The following is a 17,223-nucleotide window of genomic DNA, read 5'->3' as shown; positions in this document are numbered from 1 at the left end:
TTGTTTCTTGACGAAAGCTGATGAGTGTCAAGTTTTGGATCGGTTTTAGCATCAGGAATTATCTCAAAACTCAGCTTCGACAAAAGCAAGCAGAAAATTTGCTCTGAGATATAATACAACCAGGTTTTATTTAAGTTCTCTCTTTCCCCCCCCCACACTGGCAAAAGTTCAGAGGGAGTTTAAAGTTTTGTAAACATTTTAACTACCCCTCTTCCCCCTTTTATGAATTTACAAAGCAAAGGAGACAGGGAGACCAGATTTGCAACAGTTCCAAGTCTCTCCATGCTATTGGATCCAAAAACTATATACAAGTCTGCAGCAGTCTCTGTATAGTTACTGTACATGTTTGGGGGCTGGGGGAAGAGAGAGGACGAGGAGGACGAGGGGAAGGTGACCCCAAAAATGAATAAACCAAACAAAATAAAATACAAAGCCAAACTGCTCTTGAGCAACTCGAACTGTTTTCTTTAGGCAGTGATGACAGAAAGACAGACACCTTTATACACCTCCACCAAACTGCAGCGCAACTCCCTTGGCAGGTTATAACCCTCTGGGAATGGGAGATGGGACCAGGGTGTTGAAACTAAGTGCATTTGGCAGTTTCAGTTTTGTTTATTTTGTGGTGTGTGCACGTGGGTGGGTGGAGAAGGGAAGGCCGTGGTAATCTTTCGGTGAGAGAAGAAGGTTACGATTCCATACTTAAACATGGATCCAAGTGAAGGTGCGTGATGTAGCTTAAAGTGTAGATGATATGCAGGGCTGTCATTGCACATAGCTTCGCCCTCCACAGTCTCTTTCCATTACAAAAGGGCATCTCTGCTTGTTAACCTAAGCACTGTTTGAAATGACAACTAAGACTGCTGGGGTATGTATCTGAAAGCCAGTGTTCACTCTCACCAAAGACTAGAGATCCAAAGGTAAAGATCCTACTGTCTCTTAAACGAGACAAATTTGCAGGAAAAGAGCTCAAAATAGACTGGTCCTAACCCTCAGAAGGTAGCATTTAAGGGATAAATTCAACCTGAAAGAAGAGATGCCACCCCTCTTTTTCCCCAAGAGCAGAAGTCCCCCCTCGTCCAGGAAGGCTGGAGTATGCTGACAGGAAACTCCACCAGCTTCAGCATCACCACCTAATGAAGACAGACTCGAGCTTTCCCTCCAAAATAATGTGCTGAGAAGGGCTGGCAGGGGGTGTGCAACTTCAAACCAACCCAAGCTAAACTGCGCCCGCCACCGCCCCTCTCCTGCTGTTGCCAGTTCTAAGGTTAGCTTATGAATGCAACTCCTGGCTTGGGAGAGCACCACTTGCCCTGATGGAGCGCGGAAGTCAGTATCTGTGTGGCATTTTGGTTTTGACCAACATCTGTTAACCACAAACTCTCTCTCTCTCTCTCCATGACTGCACGTGTTGGATGTGGTAAGAGTAACCAGGAGAGGGAAGCAATGGTTTGCAGGATCCCAATCGATTTTTTTTCCAGGTATGTCAGCAGAAGAAATCACAGCACAGTGAAAGCTTGCTGCCCAAATCAGCTTTGTTGTGAACAAATCCTGTCTCCCACCCTCCCAGGACTCTGAACAAAGTCCACTCGACTCTAGGATGACAGCAGGAACGACGCCTGTGCAGTCCTGGGCAGAAAGGGTTTGCCGGGGCTAGAGGAAGCAGCCTGAGATGATTGATTCTGTGATTCACTGCAAGGCGAAGAAGAATGCATGGTGGAGAGTACTGTGTCCAAAATGGAGAATCCAGGGTTAACAGATGCAGCAAAAGCCAGCTGATTTGCACATGCTCAGTAGTCTTCCAAAGTCTCTATTTCTCCCATATTGAGCCGCTCTGATGAGGCATTCACTGAAAACCCTGCAAACCAAAGAAGAGCCATGTTATACATCTGGTTGTGGTATACTCTGTATGATGCAATGCATCTGATACATGTAGCAGCTGTTTAAGATGAACTGAATAGACACCAAGTAAAAACCCAAAGGAAAATCCAGTATGGCTAGATCTAACAACCCTAACTGTTGTGTTCCCTCCCTACCCCCTCCTCCCCCATCCCCACAAAAAAAAAACAAACACAAAGACAATTCATGTGCTTAGGTAAGTATCAATTGGTCTTTAGAAACAGATCAGCAGAAGCCCAATTTCAGCTTTAATTTTCAAGACATTATCTGCAGAGCTAGTACAGTATCTAGGCGCTATGAAGAAGACATGGTTCAGCAACATCCCACAACATAGCGTGTTTGAACCAACTGGTACTTGGGAGTGCCTATCGCAGTACTTACAGAGTCCAAGAGGCAGAAATAGGTGTTCTGTGAGTTCAAAGTGTTGATCATGCCTGGCACTTCAGAGGGTGTGAGCAATGCTACTCCTTACTTTAAAGAATAGACGCATGTACCTAAGAAGCCTCGTGGAGGTTCCATGCATTTCCAGGCCTTTGCTTTTTTTTCCTTTAACCTCCTAGCTCAGGAGGACATGAAAATGTACAAAGCTACACAGGGCTACCCAGTTGGCTCAATATACATCTAAACTTTTAACCACACTCTTAACTGTAAGTACCAAGGATGCAGTGACACAAGAGTGAGAAAGCCAACATATTTTCTACAAGGAAAGACTCTAATGTTATATCATAAGGAACTTTTATCAAGATTCAGTTTTTATTGTAGCAACCCCATATGAAGTATAAGAAAGATGAAAACTTTTTTTGTGTTGAGCTCTTAAGCACAAGGCTGGCATTTTTTTTTTTTTTTTTTTTTGTCTTGAGACTGCTATACAGGCTTGCTCTGTGGCAAAAAAAACAAACCACTTTTCACAGCCATCATCTTCAAAGTGCTCTGCTCAGGATGTTTAAAAAACTGCTCTGGCTCCCTCTCCTGGCAGTATGTTACCTAGAGATCTTCGTAATTTTGTAAGAGCATACTAATTTCTAATAAGCTGCCATGTTAGCTCTCTTATAGCTGAAACTTCATAATTGCATTTAGTGATTTCTAATATCAATTGACCAAGTGCTTTTTTTTTTTTAAATATCTAACTGATCACCTACATCAGATTCACTAGACTGGCATCTAGGGGTGGAATACATCAGGATTCTACTGAAGAGTTCATTACACTTCAAAGCAGAGATCAATTTAATTGAAAAGCACTGATTGTGCTGATAACAAAAAGGGAAGATGTAAAACAAAGGCAGGGTCCTGTGCACCTTAAAAGGCAGCAACTTGCAGGTGTATAAAGCAGCTTATTATGAACCGAGTAAGAGTTCAGCAGTGCCAGCACACCAAATACCTGCTCAGTGTGGTGCCCTAGTTTCCGTTTCATCACACGAAACTAATAGGGACACATTCGTTCTACAAGAATACTTCAGCAACATATTACATATCTATGTGAGAGCAGTAAGCATTGAAGTAAGTGATGCCCCTGTTTTCTTAAAGGCCACTTAACAGAAACCTTTCCATCAACGCTGTAAGTGCAGGCCAACAACCGTCCTCACAAAAATTAAGAGAAAGAAAAAGACTACGAACTGATGTCAGCATCTTCACTGCCTTCAATTCCAAACTCTTCAAAACAGATATACCTAAAGGCCTTGTTTGTTCTGCTGCACTCTTAAAGATCCAGGCTATCTATGAGAATAGCCACATGTCCATGACAGGCAGCTTCATTGTCTCAGAGACCAAAAACTTAAAGTACATGAAAATGTTTTTTGAAGTCTTCAGGGTTGTTTTCATCTCTCAAAAAATAATGTTAATGACTATATTGTTTAAAAAGGAAAACAACTAAAATACATCTCTTCCCATTACTTTACAAGACTTTTCTCAGGCAACTAAACCCACTCCTAATTTACCCCCAAAACACACTGTCACTAACAGACACTGGAAGTCTGCCTGTTCTTGACATCAAGGGCAGGCAACAAGTTCTCTGTAAGACCCCTTTTCCTTATCTGCTGGTTACATTTGGACAAAGAATGAATGCATAAGAGACTCCTCTGCTCAAGAAGTGTCATTAGTCATCTACATCACTATCTTGTCTTCTACCTAGCACAAATTTGAGGCCTGAACTGTTCCAGCAGCAGAAGCATTCAACAAAAGCTTTTACATGAAACTGATGCATTATTTTAAAAATTCTAATACTGAAACAAGTTCTAAGGACACTTCAACAACTACCTTTTCTGTTTGAACTCAACACTCCCATTTAGGTTAACATGATTTTTACACTCAAGGCTTTTCCCAAAAAAAAAACAATTAGTTTCTAAAAATTAGAACTGACCTAACAAGCTAGGATCTGCGCGGACCATTTTCTGTTTCTTCTTCTTCTTCCCACTCTGTACAGCCTCAAAATTGGATTGCTGGTTGTTACTCTGATTGGTCTGAAAGACTGAATGTAGCGAACTATGATTCATCCCCCACACTGAATCCTAGAAAACAAAGCAAATACATTATAAAATGGAATTAAGCTGTGTTTATTTATACTGAAAACACACAGAGAACCCAAATCACTTTCTATATCACACGTGGTAGCACTAAGACACTGATGCATCCATCCAGTATATCTACCTTACCTTCCTGAAGTATATCCTGGATGAGCATGCTACAGGACTATTTGATCCATAGGGGGCTTCAGCTGTTAACTATAAAGAATACTTGAGTCTGCAGTGTATGTTTGAAATCTGCTTTATTCTCTGCATTTCACATGGCCTGTAAAAATCCTGCTCACCTTCCTACCAATCCATCAGAAATGCCAACTCCTCAGACTGGAATACAGCATTTATACATTCCTAAGGACTGTAGCAAATTTACCTGTTGCTGCTGCTGTTGCCGCTGTTGACTGGCTTTCTGTTTGGCACGACGCTCAAGAAACTGCTTGGCAAACTCCTTGGCCTCAGGAGTGTCCCCAAGATATGCTCTGATGTAATCATGGACCTCATAGGGAGATTCTACTTCCTTCAGGAAAGAAACAAACGTGGGAACTGCAAGAAAAAGACAGACCATGAGAGTGTGCGTGCAGATGTATGAACATGTGCATGCAAAACCCGCACCCTTTGGATTTGTTTGAAATATTTGCTAGTCTAGTACCCACAAACAGCTTGCCCTGGTAAACTCCCCTTGGTAGAGTCCCACAATGTTTCATTCATTCTATAGGGAAAGCAAGGATAAGAAAGCTAGTGAATGCAATGAGAAGGAAAAAAATCCTAGGGATATGTTGGCAGAGTCTAAAGCTGACGGGCTGATAAACTCATTCAAATGTAACGCCTGGCCTAAATGGGTAATGCTCTTCCCTTCCATAGTGCTGCCATCAGTACATTGTCCTTTCTGCTGAAGGATGACAAGAGCACACTCCACAGTGGCTGACATGACCCACAAACACCTGCAGTTCAATAGGTAGTTCACTTGCAAGCCTCCTTTACTATCCTTTTTTCTTTAAAATACTCATGTTGAACTGAGCTGTCTTTTTAAACATGGAAAAGGGCAAAGAAAGCCAGGAAGACACAACTGCAACCTCAAAAGCACGGCAGCTCACTGCAGAGACATGACACACAGCAGCACTGCAGAGCCACTGCCTCTTCAGACATCAGATGCAACTAATTAATGGATCTCAGGGGGGGTCTGGTTACTTTTAGATTTTCTCCTCCACGAGGAGGAAAGTTGCATTACTGCCTCAGTGTGAGGTGCAATCCTGGCTCTTGGAGCAGCACTGGTTCTACAGTCATATCCAAGGGCCCCACAGAGCCACAGCTGTGCAGCGTACAGATGCTGGAGCACAGGGATTTGCACACATCAAGACTGGAGGCAGCAGAACGCCTGCAGAGCTTTGCTACAATGGAGGTACCAGTATGTGATCTGAGTGGGAGTTACTCTGTGTGCCCTGCAGCACAGTTGGGCAAAAAATTTCACACACACAAAAAAGCTTTGCACAGGGACACAGGGACTTGTGATCATTTAGTCTGCACTTAAAAGTGATCTGGATCCCTACTCATCAGCCTGATATTGCATTCGCTACCAAGAAGTTCTCAGAAGCTCTGCATGGCAGACTTTGGAACTATTTCTTCCCAAGCACCCATTGATGTGCAATATTTAGTCCTACAAAAACCAGAGAATATGATACAGCAGTTCTTCAGACCCCAATTTAGAGCTAATGATGCCATTTTGCTGACTTCATTATAAACATTATTTTGATTGAAGTCATTATTTCGCTTCAGAACTATCTGCTCAAGAAACAAACCGGATACTGTTTTTCCACAGCAGAGTAGTTGCAATCCTTCCCACCTCTTACCATCTAAGTTGTTGGCTGTGTTGAGTGCATGAAGCATCTGTTCACACCACTGAGTGAATCCATCCTGGGCTTTATTAACCCCCTGGAACAATTTCAACAGCTTCTCCTCCTCTTCTACCTTCTTATTCTGCCTACTTGTAATACCTACAGATTTACTGAGATAAAGAAAAGGCATAATACATTATAAAGTAACACTTACCAATAGTACAGTATACAGCACAGTGCTACATACAACGCTCGCTAGTTTACACAGTGCAAGCACTGTTTAAAGAACTAATTTACCAAGGAGATTCCAAAATAAATAATGAATGGCTACCTATTAGCTACTTTTGTTGTCCAAAGAGATCCTGAATGACACAAAGTAAAATACATCAACATACTGTAACTGCTAAGTCATCCTCTCAGGAGCAGTAGCCTTTTTTTGCACAAGCTCCTTCCCCAGTTCCTACCTGAGGCTGGCATTGCTTTTGTTTTTATTGGTCGAGTTACGAGGTCCCACTTCCTTCACTGCATCATCCCAGAAACCCATGTTTGAGTTTTTGGTATCAGCATTACTCCAGATGCTACTGACTAGGTCAGATGCCCACTGGTTGCTGGGATTAGTGTTTAGGGAGCCCCACACTGAATTCCCAATGCTGGTGTGCAGGTTAGAGTGCTGTTGAAACATAACAAAGAAATCCTGGGTATTAGCACCAGACCTGGCAGAGCAGTAATGAACACACGCGGAAAACTGTCACGATTTGTTAACCTCCACATACTGATTAGATCAATAGTGGACATACCGTGGTATTTCTGACTCTGTTTGGCTGCTGGTGCTGCTGTTGCTGCTGTTTCTGCATCTGCCTTGCCTCTTCCTGCTGTATCTCCAGCAGGGACTTGGTAGTGCCTGTTGGCTTGGTGACATTACCCCAGCCTGACAATTTTTGCTGCTGTTGTTGCTGCTGTTGCTGGAGGGCTTTCATTAGTTCACGCTGCTGACGCCTTTGCTGTAGCAAACGAGACAAAAATGCTTGTCCATACTATCAGGAGATCATTACTGTTCCAAATTCTTGCTGATTTTTTTTTTCAAACTGATTTAATCTTATTCTGGAGAATTCTGTAATAGTATTGTTTTTGAGCTGTTACATTTCCTACAAATAAGGATGCACTAAGTAACCAGGGAAAACAAGCTGTATATTTGCCCAAAACAGAATGAACTTGTCTAATAATTATGAATGCTGTCTGCTAAGCATTTGTGGTCTTGGAGGAATACCTTCTCCTACCACTTATTTTTCTTTAACGTGTCCTGGTCTTGTGCATATTTGCAAAGTTATATGCTGTAGATGATATAATCATTTTATATTGTTTATTGAACATAATACATTCCTAAGGTTTAAAGAGAAGGGTAGAGTTCCCCACCCTTTCACATATTTATGCTTATAAGCTATAAAAAACCTTCACAGTACTCACTGAACCTACGCCTGATAGAGATTTTACCTGGATTATACTATTTTAAAAAACCTCACCATCACTTCTAATATCTTAGTCAACAGTTAAGCAGGCTCACAGTGGAGTCCACTCTAACAAGTTAAGCTCCCTTAGCATTAGCATTTACCTCTTCTCGAAGCTGCCTTTCTCGTTCTTCTTCTATCTTTTGTATTTCTGCCAATGACAGTGTGTTCTGGGATTGACAACCTCCTGAATTTGACTGCTGACCCCATGTTGAAGATGAAGGGAGCTGTGACAAAAACACACCATTAGGGATTACAAAACCTTTTAACAAACACTACTGAAGTATACTCATGAAAAAAATCAATATAAGCTCAGAGCACAGGGAAAGGAAAGGCCACCTTTAAACTTCAACAGAACATTTGAAAGTATAAAATGTTACAGTAGTATTAAAGTGTACACTTCAAGTATAAAGTGTATGTTTCTTCAAACTGCCCTCTGATGTATCATACTGTCAAAGATAAAGCACATCAAGAATAAGGTAATAAATAGACCACTATCTGGAAAAAAAAACAGCCATCAGTTTTTATTCCAAAGACTTCTGAAACTGTATCCTTTAGAAACTTTGCACTGGCCCTTCCCCATTGGAGCAAAGTAAGCCTCGTTTGTGCAAATCCCTTGTCAGTGAGCTTCTGACTTAACCTTTTTCTTTTGTTTTGCAACTTACCGTCCTTCTGCATCTCCCATCAATTTCAAAGCTAACGTCTGCCCCCTTCTAGATAGTCCATACCTCTCTGGCTCAGTTCACACTACTAGCCTAGACAACTCTGAATTCCTGTTGTGGTTTTACACAGCACACTAAGTTAAGAAGGAGGTTAAGCCATAGAAACACTTTACCTTCATCTGGGCAAGTTGCTGCTGTTGCTGCTGTTGTTGTAGCCGTCGTAAAGCCTCCTGCTGCTGCTGCCTCTGTCTCATTATTTCTTTCTGGCGCTGGAGTTCCAGCTCCTTGCGCTTTCGCTCTTCTTCTTCAAGCCGTTGCCTGGCTGCCTCTTCTTCCATGCGTAGCCGACTTTCCTCAAGTCGCCGTTGAGCTTCCTCCTCTTCACGTGCCCACTTTGCAGCCTCCTCTTCCTTCCCAGCACATAAGGAAAAGTAAAGTGTTAGACTTACAAAATCTGAACTACTTCTGCTCTTTGGATTTGAGATGCTAACAGAAGAAAGGGGTCTTTGTGCCTTTAATCTGTGTTGTTAAGTTTACCATTTGTCATGCAAGAAAGCATGATAATATTGGCTAAATACTCTCAAAATACAAGTTCACCCATTTTTCCACCAAGGGACTTAAATTATATCTTTAGTTCAGACTAGCTTATTGTCTGAACCACTTTCCTTCTAGAAGTCATGCATCTTGCAGTCTGAGCTTATTCTATTTGCTTGTACAACTTAGTCAAGCATTGGTGTACTTTCAGTAGGATAAAACTTGACAGAAATAAGGGAAGAAAGTTTTTAACATGAAAGAAAAAATAGACAAAGTGATGTTTAATAATGAAAACTAGAGCTGCAAAGGAGAAGATGCTTCTGGTAACAAACAAGATGACTGTGTGGTGGGCCAGAAAAGGTGAGGAACATCGCATCAGGGAGGGCCCTGAAAAATAATTTTTAAGTAACTAGCAGATCCTAAATGGACTAGAAGTTAACAAGCCACTTGCATTTTAAGATGTGACATAGAGCCTGTGACAGTATCAACGAGGGGGCTGAAAGCTCAAGTTCCTCAATATAACTTCTAAGGCTGACCCCAAGGGAAAAAAAAAGTTAATAGTAAGACAATAGAAGTGAAAAAAAGCTTAAACGCTGACAGCCTTGGCATAATACAGAAAGACGGCCAAAACTGATCTCAGATGATATTAAAAACAGTACTATGGTAAACACCTGTAAAATGATGATTTAAAACAAATTATTCCAGTACTGTATTCTATCTTTCTTTTGAAAAAAGAACTAGAAGTACTATGCTGCAAAGCCATTCTTAAGGCTCAGATATGAAGGAAAACACATTCAACACAAATTTTCCACAGGGCAGATCAGATTCCGATTGTTTTATCTGAACTGAGGAGAGATGTAATGACTGTGAGCTTTGCCTTCCTCCCCAGAAACTGATGGTCTCTCAGGAACGGATCTAGTTTCAAAGCTTGTTGGCTCTGGCAGCCTCCATAGTTAAACATAATAGATCGATTCCCTTAGCTTGTTTTCACCTGTTTACGAAGTAATTCTTCTCGCTGCCGTCTTTCCTCCTCTTCTCTTCTCCTCTCTTCCAATCTCCTAAGTGCTTCCTCCTGCTGTTGCCGTTCCTCTTCTTCCCGCTGCCGTCTTAGTGCAATTTCCTGCTCTCGTTGCCGCCTCAAGGCTTCTTCCTGGAGTTGGGAACAGAATGTCAATCTATAAATACCAAGTCATTGATGAACCACATCAGAATACAGACTACAACATGGTCTAGCCAGATGAATGGCCTCAAGTAAAGATCCTTAAGTTTAAGCTAAGCACTGGCAAAACCAAATATTAAGCAAATTGAACAAGTTTAAGACCCACAAGTCACAGGTTTTCTGATGCATCTCATAAACTAATTAATTATTTTAATGACTAATGAAACACATGAAATCAAGCATTATCTTTGTGTTTTTTAAAAACATTGAGAATGAAAACAAAGGAGGGTACAACTCCTCCTTCCAGTCTAACTGAACCTGAACATATATATTTTAATGCGATCTCAGCAATTCCTTTTTTGGCTTTTCGGCTATAAGTGGAACTTTCTCCTACTTGGAGGAGTTATTAAACATTGACTAATTAACAAGTGCACTACAAAGCTGAAACCATATGTCCAGACACTACAAATAAGCCGAAGAAGCCCAGCATATTTGAGGACACTGAATCTTTGCAAGCCCCAGAGGTATGGAACTCTATGAAAGGGCTTTGATTGACCTCTTCCTACACTACTTAAATATCATAGGCAATGAAATGTCTCTAGGGCTCTGGTTTTGGCCTATCACTAAGTTATTTAAATAGCTTCCATTACGTTTTGCTTTCCAAATAGCAAAATGATTTGGTTAACCAAAAAATAAACATCAGTAACCTTTCCTAATGCTGTCAAGATCAACAAATTATTCCATTCTGCTACTTGTTTTTTAGAGGAATAGGGTACAACCAGCCTTCTGCTGGTCTCGTGTACCACAGAGCAGGTGCACTCCTGTCCAGCTTTTCCCCAGTTGTGACCTCTCATTGTATAAAACAGCTTTTCTTTTTGCTGCCTTTTCCAATCCTTGAAATCCAGCAACTGTGCAAAGGGCACCTTGTTTTTCATCTCTTCTGTCCTACTTATTGGACAAGAATTTAAGCTTTCATAAGTATATTTTCCTTTTGAATAATCAGTACTGTGCAAATGTACTCTTTAAAGTTTTCTGTAAGTAATATAGAAAGAACTAAGGGAGACTAATTGTGTGAGATAGCTGTATTAATTTTGAACTCCAGTAAAACAAGAACTCTGAAATCTAAGAGCCTTATACTAAATTACATATCAAACCTTTATATAGACATGGCATAGGTAAACTGTAATACCAACTGGACCAGGTTTCTCTCTGATGGCAGCTCACTCCAGATGTCTACAATATAACTGTCCAGTAGACAAAGCATTTTTCATACCCAATTTACTGCTGTAAACTCTTCTACTAGCTGAATTTAAAACAGTAGCCTGTGAATTATTTCCAGTTTAATCATTTAAGGCTTTGATTTAACAAATTCAGATAAGCTTTGAGCACAATGCACAACATTCTAGACAATTTTTGTAACCTGGGCCTATAACTAAATTAATGGGACATACACAGTCAAGTCACAATAACCAAGTGTCCCAGTGCAAGTGCTGAGAATTTTCTGCTTCTTGTTGCTTTTACTGAAAAGTCTGCTGAGGAGGCTGGAGGTGTGCCAGTATTTTGCTTGACTAGAGACCACACCAGGGGCTTGGCTCAAGACATGCAGCCATCAGCCAGGCTGGGGGATGTTTGGCACTAGTTATCGACATAACATGGAGTACCTGAAAGAGGTGAACAAAATCACCAAGTCCTCCTACGTAACAGCAGTTCACTGACATTTCTGCCCTACTTTGCTTTTTGGAAATGAGATTAGCAGTAACAAAACTGCAGGGATCTCTCTTCCTCAGGAATCCTGGAAGAGGCATTGCTGAATGAATGACAAGAATTAAAAAACTTCTCTCCCCTAGAGAGCTAAAGATGAACAGTAGTGCATCAACATGAAAAAACCTGCATGGTCATAAAAAGCCAGGAGCCACATATCTGATTATTCTTTCTAGCCGCTCTTCACAGCTATAGGAAAGGCTCTCTTAGTGTTTACTTCTGCATCTTTCTTATTGTTCAGTATTTTTTTTTTGAGCTTATGACCAAAACTGTTGAAAGCTCTCCAGCTTTCTGCTATTACTTTTATGGGAAATACAGACTTGCTCCTTTGGTCTTTGCTGCTCCCATATTCATAGCTTCTGATTCCTGGAGAATCCCAGCTTTCTTGAGCATTAACCACCTCTTTTCTTAAAATAATTTTGTAAGCACACATATTGCTTTGTATACAATTTACTTCAAATCTTTTGAAATACCTACAATATTGCCCAATATCCTTCAGTAGTAATTCTGATTTCAGTAGTGGCTGCTTTCTTAAAGCATTCTAGAAGTTTTGGAGCTGGTAATACCTGAAATTCCCCTTGCCTATGTTAATAGGGCTTACAAATCTTTTAGTTTTGTAACATTCATGTTTGGGCCAAATGCTTTGAAGAGGAACAGTAAAGATGTAACTCAGTTATTAGGTAAAATTATTAAACCTCAAATTGTGTTCCTGAAAGTGATTAGTCATTACAAAATAGAAGGTATGACATCAGAAGCAAAAAAGAAAGAAGCTACACAAGCTGGGAAATATTGTTTGTAATTCTATAGTGCAGGTAATTGATGAAAACTAAGAACAAAACTGGATTCAACATTTGGTATGACATTTCATCCTACAGAATTGAATTTCTTTTTTTTAATTTAGAATTCACCATCAACAGCATATTTACTAACCTTATATACTAGCCTTTTATGCAGTATTACATCAAAAGCCTTCCTGATGTCCAGGCAGATTAAGTCTACTGCTTCACCCCTCTCAGCTCTCACTGTCACCTCCTCAAAAGAAGTTAATCAAATTTGTTAAGCATCATCTCCTCTGTATAAATCCATGCTAATAAATCAGTTCATCCCTGACTCTACAATGCCTTCCAGTACAGAAGTCAGATTCAAATATAAGACCAGTTTGTTTTTAATTTAAATAAAGAATATTTTTCTCTTTCCAGAGAAGCGCTTAAACCCTTTCTTACCTTTTCAAACATTCCTGCTCAGAATTTTGCATTATTGCAATTATTACACTGGTAATGAGCTAAAATACTTGTTACCGTTTTTCAATCCCATTCTGCCTCCTCCTTCTAAATAATTATTTCCTACTGACATTGCAGAAAGGGAAAGTCAGGTTACTTACTGTACAAATCTAGAGTGGCCAATAAACTTCTTAGAAATGTCCATTAAATTCTGAAGTTAAACACAACGGCAAAACTATTAGTCTGAAAAGCATATCCCAAGTCTATTTGGGGCCACAATGGATGAAACACATTGAGATACCAGGTGATAACTGAAAAATTAGTTATTATTAAAACAGATCCATAGCAACTTAACTCAAAAGTTAAGCTTTGGAGTATATTATTACTTGAAAGCTACCGTAAATCCTGCAAAGGATGCTTTCCAACTGGAGACCGTCAAGACTTGCTGTACACAAAGATGATATATTAAAACAGGGAGACATTTACTTGTTGTAGATTTTGTTCTTAAAGATACCATGAGAGCTAACTATGCAACACACTACGTTCTGTTAAAATACATCTTTGGTGACAAAATCCGAACACTGAATGAATTAAGGTCTATTACCAAGCTGCAAATAAAACTAACAATTCCAGACACCTCTTTGGAAATGTCTGACCCTTAAAATCAGAAGTGCAATTTTACAATTACCTAAGCACATACAAAACATTATGAAGAAAAAATTATTTATTACTTCTTGTTGTAATATATGTGCTACTTTACAGGCTATTTATTGACTAACTTCTTAGTAAATACGCTCACCAACGTGCCTGCTCCTTATCCTTTATGTGTAGTGGAAACTAACTTCATATTTCCCTCCTACTATGCTTAAAGAACAATTAATGTTTCTTCTATGCAGAATTTAGAATTAACTGCCAGAAACTTTAAGCTAGTAATGCCTCTGTGTTCTCCTAAGAAGAAGGGACATGCAATAAATCCTACATACATTCTCCCATTAAACATAGGCCATATTCATTTTTAACAAATATGCTTACCCATTGCTTCCAAACTATATCCCTTCCTTTCCTAAATATCAGCTTAAGAAAATAAAGCTGATAGTAAGACATAACCCAGATAATTTCTTCAGCAAAAAAATGCTTTACTAAATTAAAATAGGAAAAAAAAATTGCATTAAGTTGTTTTTCCTGTATATCCCTCTACATTTGATTCATTTAAAACAGATGCTTAGTCTGCAGTCTAGTCCCTAACATATCTTTATCATATCACTGCATTGCATAAATGGTCAATAAAGATTACACATACAATAACTGGGCAACTAACTGAAGTCTACTATTGCTCCTAAGAAACTTGGAAGGAATATTCCACATGGAAGAAAGCCTCTCCACTCACAAAGAAGAACCTATCTTGAAGTAAACCATTAAAGCCCATTTCTCAGATGGCAATTCGGGATCTTGAATTTAAAAAAAAAATCAAGAACAGAAGAATCATTTCATATACTCACATGAAAAAATAACTGTCTTCATACACACCTATCAAAGATTAGTTAGACCCCACAGGATTCTTAAAGTGAGTTTTATAAAGTATTAAAATTAGAGATGAACTGCATTGAGGAAACTCACTTGCTTCCTGCGGGCCAGTTCTTCTTCTTCCCGTCGCTTCCTCTCATCTTCCTGCTGCCTCCTAAGTAGCTCTTCTTGTTGCCTCCGAAGCTCCTCCTGCCTTTTCCTCTCTTCTTCCTCTCGTTTGGCCCTCATTTCCACTTCTCTCCTCTCTTGCTCTAGCTACAATTCACATAAAACTACACTCAGATGCAGGTAAGGTATTCCTACACCAATTCTCAGGGCTTCTCTGTTAAGATTATATAACATAACAAATGAAGCCTCTGACAGATGCTCTCCCTTAATTGCAATGTTATCTATGAACTAGCTGCCTACTGGGGTCAGATTCCTGCAATAATGTCTAGGAGAGTTTGTTCTCTAATGAGCATCAGTTCTCTAGTAAGTCTTTCATCAATAGGTCCTTAAAACAAGCTCTGACTTCAGAAGCTAGTAGGGACTTGCTTTGCAGTCATCATAAAATCATCAGTTTCTGGGAACATACAGAATCAGACAGGTCCAAACTTACCAAAACAATTTAATCCTAGAGTAACTGTGAAATCATCCCAGCAAGTAGAACTACTCCCCAAACCAATTCTGGTGAGAAGATGGTAGAACTAAAAGAATGACTAACTGCTCCTACTCAGGCTTTGCCATGAGAGCTCATGATGATCCCATTTTAAAACCAAGGTGGCTAAAGAAGAAAGTGTTTTTTGTATCTTTTGTTGTTTTTGTTTGTTTTAAGTGACAACTATAAAATACAACCACTACTTTAGAGGTCAGTAGTACCTCCACTGCAGTCATTTCCAAACAGCAGTCCAAAAAGGATTTAATCACTGGTTTATATAACCCATTTTCATTGAAAACCCCATAAATAGAACATCTGATCAAATTGAACAGCGTGGCTTGAAATTTAAAAAGCTAGAGGTCTTACATGAGCTCAAGAAACACACCTACATTGCAGAACAGCAATGCCGACTCCTTATAATACAAAACAGTTTCTGACCTTTGCAGCTTTGGCCTTCTCGAGCTGCTGAAGTTGTTCTAGAGCTGGTCCCTGAGTTGCAGTATCGATGGGGAGATCCCAGACACTGCTTCCTTCCCACACTAGACAGAAAAGAAAACAAACAATTACAAGCAAAAATAAGTGCACCAATGAAAAATAACTGAAAGAGGAAAAACTTGTGCATGCTATTATATTTTATGAACTAAGATCATAATGCAGTATTTTTAGTCACTAGAGGGCCACCTTATCTTCTGTAGAAGAATGCTTACTCAACCAACAAGGTTGGGTTTCCTAAAAAATTCTAAACAAGAACCAGCTATTCCAACTCCTCCCATCAGAGGGAAACACCTTCACAACATAAGGCTCAAACCCTTTGGATCCAGACTTCATATCATCACCCTGTGAGGAATCTTCGTATCACTCAAATATAAGTTAAACAGCACTGCAAAGTAGCCTGACCCAGTTACAAAATACCAATGCAGAAATAATTTCTCCTAGCATCAAAAAGGGAGCAATTATCTCTAAGGTACTGTCTTTTAATCCATGAACTTTTCTCAACAGACCTGACAAGTACTAAGCATCTTACCTGTAGGTTGTGAAGCTGATTGAAGTTCCCATATAGAGCCAGTGTCCGGCACTGACACAGACCTTGTAACAGGCGGCATCATGTTCTGTTCAGATATTCTGTAATACCAACAGGAAGAGTCAACCTGCCACTTCCAGGGAGAAGAATGCTCTGAACACGCATGAGATTCAGAAACTTGTAACATACTCCTTTCCTTGCACACCTCTATTTAAAACAAAAATGTGATGCAGACAGTACTACTTGCTTGCAGAGTTCTTGCTCATCTCATCCCTGCTGCCAAGTCAAGGACTAAGCCAGCTACACTATTACAGCTTTACATCTGCTGTCCATAGGCTAGCAGATAAAAGTACCTAGCACTGCAGAATTCAGTTGCCAAAGCCATTCTGTTACCAGCAACAGATCTGACAGCAAGGTCTGATTTCAGCCATAAGATTTTCCTTTCTTCACTTTCATACATATTCTGAGGTAAAAGCTACATGTATAAGGAAGTATTACACATTCTGCAACTGCTTCATGCTCATACAGTCTTTGAAACATGTAATGCCCAAATACCAGCAAGCTTGAATATGATGGCCCACTGACAAAGATTAGAGTTACACACATATAGCCAGAATATAGGGCGACTGCCATTCAGTTCACATCTGGGTTAACTCACCTTATCTTCAGGGCCTGGAACTGTTGCAAGAGAATAGCAAGCTGCTGCTGCTGCTGGGATGAGAGGGCTGCTTTTTGCTGCTGAGCCAGCACCTGTGCATATTGTTGTCTTCAAAAGAAAACAGAGAATCACTGGTATTTTGTTCACTTCCTTACCTATGTAATGACTAAGTTGCACAGATTCTTTCTCTAGGACTAATGCCCACTGACCAATTTAATGTACACGCTAATTACTAGAGGAAACCACAGAGTAGGCCATGGAAAGAATTAGAATACAAGCACACAACAACCGGGCCCACATG

General features: G+C 40.0%; 1 protein-coding gene across 9 annotated transcripts in view; it reads right to left on the bottom strand.

Moving 5' to 3' along the window:
* Window positions 1–109: 109 nt before the first annotated feature.
* GIGYF2 (GRB10 interacting GYF protein 2) overlaps window positions 110–17,223 on the bottom strand; it is a 78,662-nt gene continuing 61,548 nt past the window's right edge. For 4 of the 9 annotated variants that reach the window (XM_068692299.1, XM_068692303.1, XM_068692302.1 and 1 more), the window contains 14 exons: window positions 16,923–17,030; window positions 16,268–16,365; window positions 15,682–15,782; window positions 14,700–14,861; window positions 12,793–12,894; window positions 9,934–10,092; window positions 8,582–8,818; window positions 7,851–7,973; window positions 7,039–7,242; window positions 6,706–6,911; window positions 6,257–6,411; window positions 4,783–4,952; window positions 4,253–4,400; window positions 110–1,855 (listed from right to left, as the gene is read on the bottom strand). In XM_068692299.1, coding sequence (XP_068548400.1) covers window positions 1,788–1,855; window positions 4,253–4,400; window positions 4,783–4,952; window positions 6,257–6,411; window positions 6,706–6,911; window positions 7,039–7,242; window positions 7,851–7,973; window positions 8,582–8,818; window positions 9,934–10,092; window positions 12,793–12,894; window positions 14,700–14,861; window positions 15,682–15,782; window positions 16,268–16,365; window positions 16,923–17,030 — 2,041 coding nt within the window. In that variant the 3' untranslated portion in view covers window positions 110–1,787. The remainder of the gene's footprint in view (window positions 1,856–4,252; window positions 4,401–4,782; window positions 4,953–6,256; window positions 6,412–6,705; window positions 6,912–7,038; window positions 7,243–7,850; window positions 7,974–8,581; window positions 8,819–9,933; window positions 10,093–12,792; window positions 12,895–14,699; window positions 14,862–15,681; window positions 15,783–16,267; window positions 16,366–16,922; window positions 17,031–17,223) is intronic. The other 5 variants (XM_068692304.1, XM_068692305.1, XM_068692306.1 and 2 more) reach the window with 3 other exon arrangements.

This window comes from Anas acuta, chromosome 9 (assembly GCF_963932015.1).
Source record: "Anas acuta chromosome 9, bAnaAcu1.1, whole genome shotgun sequence".
NCBI lineage: Eukaryota > Metazoa > Chordata > Aves > Anseriformes > Anatidae > Anas > Anas acuta.
The sequence above is the reverse complement of the archived record's forward strand: the minus strand, read 5'-3'. Positions and strand labels throughout refer to the sequence as shown.